Source organism: Prunus persica, chromosome G3 (assembly GCF_000346465.2).
Source record: "Prunus persica cultivar Lovell chromosome G3, Prunus_persica_NCBIv2, whole genome shotgun sequence".
Classification (NCBI taxonomy): Eukaryota; Viridiplantae; Streptophyta; class Magnoliopsida; order Rosales; family Rosaceae; genus Prunus; species Prunus persica.
The window spans coordinates 23164217-23178223 of NC_034011.1; the positions used below are offsets into that span (position 1 = coordinate 23164217).

Below are 14007 nucleotides of genomic sequence, written 5' to 3' on the forward strand. Positions count from 1 at the left end.
GCCAAAATTTCCTTGGCACCTTCATTCTTGCTAGCATGCTCCTTACCATGTTCATAATGGTACGATTTTTCCTCTCGGCCACACTATTTTGTTGTGGTGAGTAAGTTGCAGTTAATTGCCTGTGTATACTATTCTTCTCACAGAAATGAACAAAATCATTGGAAGTAAATTCTCCACCCCTGTTAGTTTGAAGAGCTTTAATAAACACACCAGTTTCTTTTTCAACAGAGGCTTTAAATTTCTTGAAAACTACTAGAGCTTCAGACTTCTCAGTAAGGAAATATATCCATGTTTTCCTACTAAAATCATCAGTAAAGGTTATGAAATACCTTTTGTTGCTGTTGGAGATTGGGTTGACAGGTCCACATATGTCAGAATGAACCAATCCAAGTATTTGTGTGGCTCTCCAATTGCTCTCCTTAAGAAATGGCTCACGATGTTGCTTTCCCACCATACATTCTTCACAAACTTTTGAAGGAACTTGCAGTGGAGGAAGACCTTTCACCATATTTTTTTGTTGGAGTGCTTTAAGACCATTGAAGTTTAGATGTCCAAATCTGTAGTGCCACAACCACATGTCCTCTTCTACTGTAGATTTGAAACACATTTGCTTCTCAGCTACTGATTCAGTTTTGAGTAAAAACATGCAATTGGAGGTCATATCAGCTTGAATGATCAAACCCTTTATTAGGATGATGAATCTAACAAGAGTTCTTTTGAATCAAAATGACAATTCCTTTCTCTTGCAACTGACCAAGACTGATCATATTGCTTTTTAATTCTGGAACATAAAATACCTCAGTTATACAGTGCTTCACTCCATTGACTTCAATCCTTATGTTGCCTCCCATTACACTAAGACTGGAGTTGTTTCCAAGCTTCACATTATCCCTGAAAGATTCATCCATTTTCGAAAACAACTTCTTACTCCCACTCATGTGATTGCTGCATCCAGAATCCAAGTACCAAGTGCTACTCATTTAATCACCTTCATCTTCAACATATGCCATCAGCAACATTTGTTCCTCAGTCTCTGCCACATTAGCCTTGTACTCCTTCTCCTTCTGAGGACATTCATACTGAAAATGTCCAAGTTCATGCAGTGGTAGCACTCCACAGTTGATTTGTCAAATGAAACTTGTCGGCCTCTCCCTCCTCCACGACCTCTGAAACTGCCTCAACCTCTTCCTCTTCTTGGTGAATAAGTCTCTTGACTAACCTTCAAGGTTTGCTCTTCCATTTCATGACAGTTCATGTACCAGCAGACTACTTTGCACTTCATCAATTGAAAGGGCATTAATATCCTTTGACTCTTCAATTGAATATACATCATAGTTATACTTAGGTGTCATAGACCTGAGAATCTTCTCAATCACAGTTACATCTTCCATTTTATCTCCATGTATCCTCATTTTACTTGCAACAGTTAATGTTCGAGCAAAATAGTTAGTGACTGTTTCTCCATTCTTCATTTGAAACATCTCGAACTCTTTGCGAAGAGCTTGCAGTTGTGCACGTTTGACTCTAGCCGTGCCTTGATACTTTTTCTTCAAGGAATCCCAGATATCCTTTGCCGTGTCCTTCTTCAGAATTATCTCCAAAATAGCTCGATCAATGGCTTGAAACAAGTATTTCTTGGCCTTTGAGTCTTTGAGCTTTTGATCTTTTAAGGTTTTGAGTTGAGCTTCTATCAACACCGTTCCTCCTGCATATGCTGTGATTCCATTCTCCCCGAGACTCCAGTATTCTTTATATCTCAAAAAATTCTCCATTAACATACTCCAATGGTCATAGTGACCATCGAAGCGTGGGATTGATGGTTGAATAAAGCTACTTCTTTCAGTTGACATTGATACTTGATACGACAAGAGTTGCTGCTTTTCTTTGCTCTTCAGGCCCCAATTTGGAGCTCTAATACCAATTGTCGATATCTAACTTTGAATTGAGAGAATGCAATAGTTTATTGAATGGAAAGTGGCTTTTAAATAGCCTTACATAACAGAAAGCAGAAGAACACGATCCCATGACTAACAGTCCCTGAAGTCAAGGGATCCTCCTAAAGAAAAATTCAAACCTTATCTACTTCCTTAAAACAAGGTTTATTTCAACTAAAACTAAACAACTTTAACAAATAGTAAATAACAACTTTTCAAGACCCACATGGATTGACAGGACCCGACCCAAATTTCATTTTGGAATCCGAGCCGAACCCTGCGCGTGTCCAACACCTGGGGAGTGCCGAGCAAAAATGACATGTTTGCCCTTCTATTCAAAATTCAATTTATTTCAGGTTTAACTTCTGCCGAAAATTCGGCAGAGTCTCCCCTGTAAATTGAACATTTCCCAAAATTTTCACATGTCAACAAACATTTAGATATCCCAATCATTCAGCATGCATAAAGTATACCCAAGCAAATCAAGCATCATATTATTCTGGCCTCAGGCCGCAACAACTCAAATAAATCAATTTGCTAATAAAATTCATCTCAACTTTCAGAACAACAATAATACATTAGCAATCTCAAACATTCTAACTCGTGGCTGTACCTTTTAACCATAGGCTGCCTACATACCCTTACTGAGGGATCAAGCCACACGTAGTTCTCATATTTCACACAGCTTCATGTTCCTAACTTCTTAGCATTACTCACTTGGCAATATATAATTAAATGAATGAATAAAAGTATTTGGATTCAGGTAATCGCACTTTGGTAGCCATAACTATCCATTTTCTCGTGACACCATTGGTGACACATCCTGCCCAGTAATCCTCGCTGGACTCAGGAGACAGCTGGTCAACCTGATCCGCAATCCTCGCTCCTACGGTCCAGATAACTCTAAGACTCGTGGGGCAAAATGCTAGAAAAACTCGAGCTATTTAATACTATATCAAATAATAAAAGATAAAGATAAATAAACATAAGAAAATAAAATAACATACAACAAGTTAAAAATTAACAAACTCCGAAGACCCTTGTATCCTTGTATTGAAACTCACATAAGGTTTATAAATAAATATATATATATATATATACATATTTACATATCAACAACTTAATTAGGATCTATATATATATATTTATTTCCATTCGTCACTAGTAAAACAAATGTAACACTTAATAAAATAATGGTAGCTGTATAAAATCCTGAATTTAGTTTAAAAGCATCTCAGAACTTAAATTATCTCCACCTAGGCGTACCCCCCATTTCTGATCCGTCAATTCCTTTAATACTGTCAATTCTATCCTCGCAGGTCTCGGAAATATAGAGTTAACCGAGCCTCATTCCTCGCAGGTCTCAGAGAGAACACTTCAATCTGAGCCGCAATCCTCGCAGGTCTCAAAGATAACACTTCAATCTGAGCCGCAATCCTCACACCACACGGTTCAAGAGTCCCTGAAACTCGTGGGGCACTATCAAAATAACCAAACTGTTTCAAAGTAACTAGGGGGCACCCTCATGGTGAGTTTGAAAATCATAACCCGTCATTTATATCAACTTTCAATAAACTTGTTCTCAACTAAACTTAAAATATATATACATTTATATGCCACAATCTGATGAAAGCCAAGTGCTATGATTCATCCTTTTCAACTAATGAATACACATATATTAAACACTTAGCTAGTATGTTAGCCATACCGATCTCTGATTAACAAACCGTTCAAATATTATATGAATAATCTTATGACATAATTAACCATATGAATATATAAGCATGTGATAAATTAATAGATAATTAAATACTCATCCTGAATTCACATAAAATCAAGAAATTTAGACCATAAATAAACCAATTGAACACTCGCACGCACATGAACTTTCTAAAAGCTTAAACATATTCTATGGAGCTCATCCTCAATATTTAATCCAAAATCCTAGCCCTGGGCTCCTAAAAGTGCGTGTATTGAATTGAAGGTCATTCTCAAGCCTATGTAAGCTTTTCCACTTATTAGGATGATCTATAAGTGCCTCGGGACTCAAAAAGCCATAAGTCCCAAAAAGTCAACCCTGGACCCCGTGGGGTCCACAACCTCAAAATTTGGATTCGAGAGTTCCTAGAGGTTCTAACATGCCTAGGACATATGTCTCGAGAGTCTGGTCTCGATCGGACGGTCGGACTACTCACGATCGCACGATCGGACGGTTATTGTAAACCTAGCCCTAGGGTTGGCCTTTTCGGATTATCCGGGATGCCGATTTACAATCCATCGAATCCTACACGATCCTAGAATTGTCTAGATCAACATATAAGAAATTGATTGAGATCCAATGGTTCAAACGTATCGAACCCAGAAATCGCACAATATGTGAGATCCGTTTGGGGTTCAAACGTTGTCTGAATTGAGATCCGTGAATTCCTAGGCGCTCGTGACAACAAAAGGATAATTTTAGAACATAATGTCGAACCATTACCCTGTCCACACGCCGCCACACGCGGCGGCAGCACGTGGGTGTCTAGATAAATTTTGGTGACCAGAAAACTTCAAGGTTGAAGGCCAAGCTTCCTACCTTACGTAAAACACCTTATTTGAAACCACTTTTGTTCGGACTTACCCCAAAAAGCGGCCGGAATCGAAGGCCGAAACTGGCCAAAAGTTCAATCGCTTAATCAACCAATTAAACGTAGAATTTTTTCAAAAATATCAAAATCAGAAGCTAGAACACGTTGAAAGGATAGAAAAACATACCAAAATTCGAAAGATTTGGTGGCCGGAGGCGTCCGAACGAGTTCCCGAAAGTTCATTAAAAAACTGACCAACACCGCTTGTTTCGGGGCTGATTCCGGCGACCACGCCAGTGGATCAAGGCTGGGACCGGTCGGGAATTGAATAGGGAAGTGAGGTGGTTCTAGCGGGACCGGTGCTGCCAAGAGTGGAGGTGTGCACTGGCGGTGGTGGAGGAGAGAAGTTGGTTGGTCGTGAAGCTTCCGAGGGGAGGAGAAAATCTGGGTTTTAAAACTGAACTTTGAAATATTTACAATTATGACACTGAGCTTCTTTTGATCGTAACTTCTTCGTTACAACTCTGATTTGAGCCCATTGTGTATCTAATGGACTCATCTCGACGTGCTCTATGCAACGGTACAACTGAAATTTCCAAATTCCTTCCCAGTCAAAAAGTCAACTTTTTCCCTAATAATTAATTCTATGGGCAAAATTGTATTTTTCTCTAATAATTTAATAATTAAAAATTAATTAAGGACCGGGTTGTTACATGGATGGCGCCTTCAGAGTGGAGAAATATTTCAAGTGCTTCTCACTCCTGCAATCAAATCCATAGTGAAGGTCAATGGCAGAATTGTGTGACAGAGTTGATACACGATGCACCAAGATATCACGACGCAGGTGAAGAAGAAGAAGAAACTGGTTTGCACTGTGTTGGACTCACTTGTTCTATTCAGCGAGAGTGCTATTTTGCGAACCAATTTTCAACCTCACTATATTAGAAAAGCGAGTGAGCCCATTTTTTAACCATTGGACTATACAATCCCATTGAAGTTAGTCCATTCTCAAATCAAACATGGATTTAAGTATTAGGCTAAATTGTAGCTATGGTCCCTGGACTAAACCCCAACTTTATTTTTCGTCCCTTACATTGTTAAATTGTTACTGTGGTACTTTAATTAGATCTCATATTGCATTATTGGTCTTTCTGTCAATTGAGTTAAATTTTCTGTCAAAATTAAGGGCAAATTGGAAAATTCATAATTTCTCTCTCTCTCTCTCTCTCTCTCTCCCTCTCTCTCTCTCTTTCCTCTGCGCTCTCCCACTTCCCCCTGATGATTTCTTCTTCCCCCAACCCTTGCACTCACGAATTGGGGAATTGAAACAGATAAATGGCATTGCCTTGCGATTAGGTCCAAGCTAGACGGCATTGCGTTGTATTTAGGGCTAGAGCCATTGTTGATGATGAACTCGGCTGATTTAACAAATATGGGGTTGATTGAGATCGCTAGAGGGTGCTGCAAATCACTTCCCCCCGATGATTTCTTCTTCCCCCAACCCAGCACCCACGAACCCAGAACCCTCAACCCTAGCCCGGGGCTGGAAAGAGAGAGAGAGAGAGAGAGAGAGAGAGAGAGAGATTTGATTTATTTTTATAATTTTTTGAGTGAAAGGAAATTTTTGCCCATGCCAAGTAGGTGTTGTCATTGCCATGTTATTATTTTTAACGGAAAAGTTGACAGAGATGACTGTTTCTGAAATTGGAGGCATAATTAAAGTACCACGGTAATAATTTAAGGCCCGTCTGGTAACGTTTTCGAAGAATGTTTTATGAGAATATTTTCAGAGAATGAAAACAAGAAAATAAATTTGCATTTTCAAGAAATGAAAATGCGTCTAGTAGATTAATTAGAAAACAAAAACAATGAAAACGTGTCTGGTAGTACAATTGTTTTTCAAGTGTATTTTTGCTAATTTCAGTTCTAAATATTTTTAAAATTTTGATATTTTTAGAGGCTAAAATTATTATAAACAATGAAAAACATTACAATGAAAATATGTCTGGTAGTACAAGTTGATAACAATATTATGTTAGTTATTTTTCAAGGGTATTTTTGCTAATTTATATTTTGAAAAAATATTTTTAAAAATGTATAATTTAACAAATAAAAAATTCTATTATTTTTTAAAAGATAAAACTATCTTTTATCTCCAGTCCCGATCAAGAGATTGTGGTCACTCACCGTTGGATATTAATCCAATGGTTCAAAAAAGTTTTCTAAAAGGAGTGCAAGAGTGAGTGAACCGTTGAATTTACATCCAACGGTGAGTGACCACAAATCTCTTGGACCCCTGTAGTCCAAGAGATCAGTACTGCTTTTATCTCCGTTCTTTTTTCATTTTTCTTTTCTCCTTTTTCTCATTTTCTTTCTTTCTTCCTCTTTTCTTCTTCTTTCCTTCCCAGACCCGTTCCTTTTTCTTTCCTTCTTCCTATTCTCTACTTTCTCTTTTCTTCTTCCTTCCCTCTTTTTCACTCTCACTCCTCCTTCCTTCCATGACATGAATCCCATCAACCCACCTCTCTGGTTCCACTAATTAATGGTTGTGGTGGTTAGATTGGGTGGTGATGGTGGTTGAGCTGGGTATGTGGTGGCTGGTTTCTCTCATCTCTCACTCTGCAACTCTCTCTCTCTCTTTTCCCTTTCTCTTCTTCTCCCTCTTTCTGATTCTTTCTCTTCTTCTTCCTTTTTTTTTTCCCTTTTCTTCTTCCTCTCTGTCTTTTTTTCTTGGTTGCAGATTTGTGTGACTATGAGTTTTTTTTTTTCTAGAAATTTTGGGGCTGATTATGGTTGGTTGGAGGAGATTTGATTGTTTTGGATATAATTTGATTGGATTGTTTGCTCATTTGATGGAGAAGAGTTGGCTTTGATTCAGATAGACTGAAAACAAAAACGCCGAAAACGAAAACGACTTTCTAGCGTTTTCAACATTTATTCATACTTTTATTTTCATTCTCAAAAAATAATTTCAGCTTGTTTCTCAAAATAACCCACTGAACACGTTTTCACGTGACAATAGAAAACAAAACAGAAAATGTCCCTTGAAAATGATACCGAATGGGCCCTTAATAATGTAAGGGACAAAAAGTAAAGTTGAGACTTAGTCTAGGGACCATTGCTACAATTTAACCTCAGTATTATTTAGCCCAATCAAATCCTGTAAGGCCTACCAAACATGGCCTGAGAGTTCTGGTCAAGCATTGGACGCCCATTGTTTAATTTTTGAGTTTGGCATGTTCACATGCCCAACTGTCATACGAAGAATGGGCATCGTCCAAGTCATTTGCCAAGTATTTTTCTTTTCCTCTTCTATACAACAAACTTTGAAAGAAAAGAAAAGAAAAAAAAAGCTTAGTAATATAACAATATTGGGCTGAGAGCCAACATTGTGATGGGCTACCATGGAATTTCTCAACAGAGCTTGTTATTTGTAGAAATGGCCCCCTCACCCACAACCCCTCAATTATAGTATGTCCGATTTAGGTTTGGATATTGGCTAACATTTTGTTGGTGAAAAGTTAAGAATTTGTATGTGAGTGAGAATCAGGATGTTCATTTTTCTTTCTTCTTGTGATACTTTTCGTGAGAAACATATTTGGTGGTTACTTGGTCAACATTACCAGAAGACAGTTTTTTGAAAATAGAAACTGGGACTTGGGTTTGCTCTTTATCATCATTATCACTATTTCATGATTTCAATGAACCACAAGTGTTTTTTTTTTTTTGGGGGTGGGGGGGTTAAAAGGGACTGGCGTTCCAAAGAGCCTATAAGAAAGGAATGGTTCTTTGGATTTCCTTTGCTTTCTCCTGCAGCAATGTTGAGAATTAAAGAGAGCCTACTGTTTTCGTGAAAGATGAAGACACCCAACAAAGAAAAAGTAAACGAAAATAGGAATAAAGTAGAGGCCCGAGATGAAGAAGGCTTGAAGCAACCTCAAAAAAAAAGATGAAGGTTCTTCAAAACAAACTAGGCATTTCGATCTAACACACACAAAATTAAGGGTGCATTTTTGCTCACCACTTTAACTCTAGGTGTACTCTCACCATCTCTCCAAAAAGTTGACACATGTCCATGGGTTTAACTATAGTTAATTCTTTATTTTTTATTTATTTGATGACATTATTATGAGAGAGAAACAATACTTCAATAAAAAATTTCCTAATTTACTCTTGTTCTAACCTAGCAAACTTTCCACTTTTCTAAATTAATTAACAACAACCCAAATAAATAATTGACACTTTCCACTTTGGTAGAAACATTAAGGAAACAAAAAATAAGGGTCTCAAATGCAACTAAAACCAATATCATATGTAAAAGTAAATAAGCCGAGCACTCAAAAGAAGCAGCTAAAAGTTACCATCTTTTGCAGATTTCTCTTCCAACCAAAATAAAGGTTTCAAACAAAGGCCAGTCAAAACCGTCTCTTGTAAACAAAATGAGACAAAACAAAGTGGTTAGAAAAGTGGAAAGTTTGCTAGGTTAGAATAAGAGTAAATCAGGAAAAATCTTATTGAAGTATTGTTTCTCTTTCATAATAATGTCATCAAATAAATAACAAATAAAGAATTAACTATAGTTAAACCCATGGACATGTGTCAACTTTTGAAATAGGTGGTGAGGGTACACCTAAGGTTAAAGTGGTGAGCAAAAATGCGCCCCAAAATTAAACGTTCTCTGGCTTCTTCTAGTATTGGTCCCAAATATTTTTGTCTCCCCAAACATTTTTGTCTCCCAATTTACATTAAATTTAGAGCTTCATCTATATACAATTTCGAATGGATGTCTATTGTTCCTTGTGAACGACTGAAAGGATTTATTCACAAGCAGAATCCTATGGAAAGGTCCTTAGTTTCTCCTTATACAATAATTAAAAAGAAAAAAAAAATCTTTCTAAATGGTAATGGTATCTGTAATTAATGGTGACGATAACTTGGATTCTTAAGGGGCTAGCTTATTTTAAGCCCATTTAATATTTTATATATTTTTAGAGAAAAATAAAATAAAATAAAAATATTTATATCTTAAATTATGTTTAATTATTTCATTTTTGTAATTATATATTTTAAAAATCAGTTTTTTGTTTATAAAAATGCTAAACAAATAAAAGGAAGTGTCATGAGCGCATGCAACAATCTTTGAAGTGTGCTTATTATTTACACCAAAGCATTGAAGATGCTCTAAACTCGACGAAATTTCCTGCACTCGAACTCTCTTTACTTCGTTACTTTTTTGGTAAATGTCTTTAATTACTATGTTAACACATGCCAGAAGGGCATCGTCGGGGTTTGCCTATATATAGTGTAAGCTAGCTCCAGCTCCGCAGATTGAACATGGCAGCTTCATTAGTTTCCTCGATTGCTAATCATCTTAACATGCTAAAGCCGTCTCCTGAAGAAGGTATATACTCTAATACTGGATTTTATGTTTTTGTTCTTTTTCAATTCAAAAATCGTGATTTACAAAATTCGACATATATAAATCTAAACACTGAAATTTTCATTTGCCAAAAATTGAAATGAGAGAAATCTACGTTCTGTCATTTTAGAATTCTATATAATTTTCAATTCCTTCATCCAAATAGAGGGCTAAGAACTTAGGAAAAAAAACCTTAAACTCAAATAATCAGGAAAAAGAAAAAATAATAATAAAATATATATTTTGTCATACCCACATTCTACCCTTTCTCTTCCAGCCACAACCTCCATTTCCCACCATAGTCACCAGCGTCGTCATCAAGGTTGGCACCTGCGTCCCTCTCCCCCTCCTACATCGTGGTGGTCATTTTTTTTTTCCCCTTTTCCCCCTTTTTTTTTCCCCCCCCCCCCCCCCCCCTCTCTCTCTCTCTCTCTCTCTCTGTGTCCTCAAAGGCGGGGGACATAGAGGAGCTGCTGAGGTGAAGTTTTTTTTTTTGAGCCTCAAATTTATTGACAGATGTCCATAGGTGATATTAGGTGGAGAATTTACTTGAATTAATAATTAAAGGATATTTTAGGAATAGAGGTGGGTGGAAAGATAGGATTGTTGTTTTTCAAATTTACATAGTGAGTGGGAAAATTAACCAGGACCACAAAATAGGTATAATATTGAGAGATATTTATTTTATTTTAATTGTTTGGGTAAATAGGTTCTGTTATTGATGGTGTAGCATTATTTTTCTCTTTAGTTTCAGAGTATATATCTGGGCATTTACTGGGGGTGGTGTTTTTCCATTTATTCTTTGTCAAGTTTATTTGTTGTCGCATGCAAGTAAAGTCCAGCTGTGAAACAGGGCATAATAATAATAAGAATGATGAGAGCGTTGTGAATGTGAAGTATGATCCTTTGTAGGGGATGTTAGATACGGAGAATTAGTATATATACATGTAATGTAAGCAAACGGGAAAAGGGTCTTTTTATTTTATGTTATAGAAATATGTTTTGATATATTTAATTTAAACAGGACGGCATAATTGTTATTTTTATGTTTGGTATGAAACAGGATTGCATAATAATAAAGATGAGAGCGATGTGAAGTATGATCCTTTGTACGATAGTTTGAAGCGTGGTGATTGGAATGCTGCAAAGGAGTTTATTGATCGACACCCCGGTGCACTAACATATAGAGGTTCATCAAGCGGTGGGACAGCTCTTCACGAGGCAATCGAGAGGAAGCAGTTACACATTGTGGAAGAGTTGTTGAAGCTGATGACAGAAAAGGACTTGGAAATTGAAGATGGCGATGGTTTCACAGCTTTTTTCTATGCTTTGCTAAAAGGAATGGCCGCAATAGTTGCCAAAATGGTTAAAAAGAACAAGAATTTAGTTACCAAGCGTTTTACCAACTCAAAAGATAGGACTCCAGTTTTAGTCGCTTGTGGTTGGGGCCACTGGGAAATAGCTCGCTTTCTCTATTCTCGCACTCCAATCCATGTTTTGACTCAAGATAAGAACGGCCGCGATGGTGCTCAACTTATTTCCTATTGCCTTGTCCACAGAAATAAATCGGGTAATTTTGACATCATTTTGAAATATATATATATATATATAACCAATTATAGCATATGTTGATTTGTGGTTGCTTATATGATGAACCAACTATAATATAGATATTGGATGGGATTTGCTTCAGAAGTATCCAAAATTGGCCCTTACTGAAAATTACTCGCTGGGGCACTCTCCTCTAAATACACTGGCTGGTTTGCATTCCGCATTTCCAAGTGAAGTTCCCCTAAGTTGTTGGCAGCGTTTGATCTATAACAGTTAGTATTTTGTATTCTATTCTCTCTTCTCTTTGTAGATCAAACTAAATTTTTCATGTTAAAGTTATATATAGTGAGATGTAGCAACAAAATATATATGTCTGATTTGATTTATTTTGTATTGCAAGAATAATCGATTTGAGACTGAAAAAAAAAAGTATATATTAATTACATTAATACGAAATGAACCTTACAAGAGTTTTCTATTTTTTCTCTATATATATTCATTAGATTTCATTAGATTTATTATGTATATATGAAGGAGTGCAAGTCTGAATATTCATTGGCTTTCATTGTTCACAAGACAGTGTCTTCACACACACACAAATATTCAGACAAGTAGGAAAATGTATTGATTGGATTGTGTTGCTTTCTCTTTAGATATACACGTACAACAACCTCAACCTGTTCCTATCAACTCTGATGTTTGTGTAAATTTTGAAGAACTAGAAGATGACAAAAGAAATCGAAGGTATCTCATTTCCTCAGGTACATACACTGTGTTCAAAGTGTTCATCATACAAAACATTTTTTTATTTTTTTATACAAAACATTTTCTTCTTGGTTTTTTATTTTGGTTTTCAATATTGCATCCTTTGTTATATTTTATATATATAAAAAAAGCACATGTAAAGTGTTCATCATACACGTACACATTTTTGTATGTTTTTGTTTTGCCAACATCTTTGGATTTCGCAATACAGTTACGGGTTTCTTCCAAGGAGTTGTTAAGAATCTTCTCAAACTGTTAGGTACGCTAGCTACATCCAACATTATTGATTCTTGATTTAATTCTCACTTTTGTAATACGTTGTAGATTAATATTTTTTTCACTGTTAACCTAGGAGTCCATGACTTGCATGAAATGAGATTGCACCATGTCGGAATGCTTGAATTTCTACGGCTCATGGGTGACGTGGTAAAAAGTAGAGATCTTGACTCGAAGCAAACTGACTTCGTGCTAAAGGCAATCTTCCGAGCTGTAGAACGAGGACAAGTGGAGTTCATTAAGGAGATGTGTAAGGCAATCCCACTAATGACGAGGGATGAAAGAGGCAGATCAATATTTCATTATGCCGTTGAATGTCGTCGAGAAAAAGTTTTTAATCTTATATATGGGCTCAGTGAATATGATAGGAATGCTATCTTAACGAGTGCAGATGACTTTAACAATACTATCCTACATGCAGCAGGGAGTTTATCTGCACATCTTAATCATATTCAAGGTGCAGCTTTGCAAATGCAAAGAGAGCTACAATGGTTCAAGGTCAGATTTTCTCACTTTATAACATATACGTAACCTTAGACAATTACTTTGTTACATATATACCTATAGGCTATTATTGTGATGTGAGTTTTCTTAATGAAATGTAGGAGGTGGAGAGTATTGTACCCCTGCCGGCCTTAGAAACTATAAATTTTACTGAGAAAATGACAGCACGAGAAGTATTCACCGAGAACCACAAAGAATTGGTGAAGGAAGGAGAAGAATCGATGAAAGGAACAGCAACTTCTTGCACAGTCGTAGGTGCCCTCATTGTTACCATTATGTTTGCTGCTGCATTTACAGTTCCTGGTGGAAGCAATCAAGATACAGGGTTTCCCATCTTCTTAGGAAAGAAGTTCTTTAGGGTTTTTCTAATTTCAGATTCTATATCACTCTTTTCTTCGACGACATCAGTGATGATATTTTTGGGAATTCTCACATCACGTTATGCAGAAGACGATTTCCTCAGGTCTTTGCCCACAAAAATGCTATTAGGCCTTTTCACCCTTTTTTTATCTATCGCCGCCATGATGGTTGCTTTTTCTTCAACTCTTTTTATTCTGCTTGAGGGAGAATCATGGGTATCTTTTCCAATCATTTTGCTTGCTGGCGTTCCAATCGCCTCGTTTCTGTGGATGCAATTCCCCGTATTTTTTAAATGATAAGGATGTTTGGTTGTCTTCCTTTCTTTCTTGCCCTTTTTTTTTTTTTTTGGGTTGATCTCTTATCTTTTAAAAATTGCACCTCTGTTGAAAAATTCTTAGGTCCGCCAGTGGAGGTATGTCTGAAGATTGAAGCTGATCATGTTGTTAAGATAGGAAGACTGAAAAGAAATATAGAGCAAAGAGAAAAGAAATAAAGCAAAAGCAGAGAGAATTTCAGAGATAGAAAAGAGACTTGTATTTCTCATTTTAAGCTCAACTTAGCACAATTACAGACTTTATATCAGTTGAGTTAAAGCCTTGTTCACATGTTTCTAACCTCTCTAACCTTC

General features: G+C 36.6%; 2 protein-coding genes across 2 annotated transcripts; one reads left to right on the forward strand and one right to left on the reverse strand.

The window, feature by feature from the left end:
- LOC109948146 lies at positions 981-1850 on the reverse strand. The gene is made up of 2 exons (XM_020560096.1): positions 1260-1850; positions 981-1079 (listed from the first exon to the last, which is right to left on the reverse strand). The coding sequence occupies exons 1-2, from the start codon at positions 1848-1850 to the stop codon at positions 981-983; spliced, it is 690 nt and encodes a 229-aa protein (XP_020415685.1).
- LOC18782790 (ankyrin repeat-containing protein NPR4) lies at positions 9839-13675 on the forward strand. The gene is made up of 7 exons (XM_020560097.1): positions 9839-9905; positions 10987-11493; positions 11594-11746; positions 12128-12235; positions 12451-12498; positions 12592-13013; positions 13121-13675. Exons 1-7 carry the CDS (start codon positions 9839-9841, stop codon positions 13673-13675), a joined length of 1860 nt encoding a protein of 619 aa, XP_020415686.1.

Excerpts from the sequence above, each read along its gene's own strand:
- LOC109948146 (XM_020560096.1), bottom strand. The coding sequence starts at position 1,850 with ATGTCAACTGAAAGAAGTAGCTTTATTCAACCATCAATCCCACGCTTC. Across the intron at positions 1,080-1,259 it reads AAGTGCAAAGTAGTCTGCTG|TATGAATGTCCTCAGAAGGA; the intron begins GTACATGAACTG and ends GGACATTTTCAG.
- LOC18782790 (XM_020560097.1), top strand. The coding sequence starts at position 9,839 with ATGGCAGCTTCATTAGTTTCCTCGATTGCTAATCATCTTAACATGCTA. Across the intron at positions 11,494-11,593 it reads TGTCCACAGAAATAAATCGG|ATATTGGATGGGATTTGCTT; the intron begins GTAATTTTGACA and ends ACTATAATATAG. Across the intron at positions 12,236-12,450 it reads AAGGTATCTCATTTCCTCAG|TTACGGGTTTCTTCCAAGGA; the intron begins GTACATACACTG and ends TTCGCAATACAG.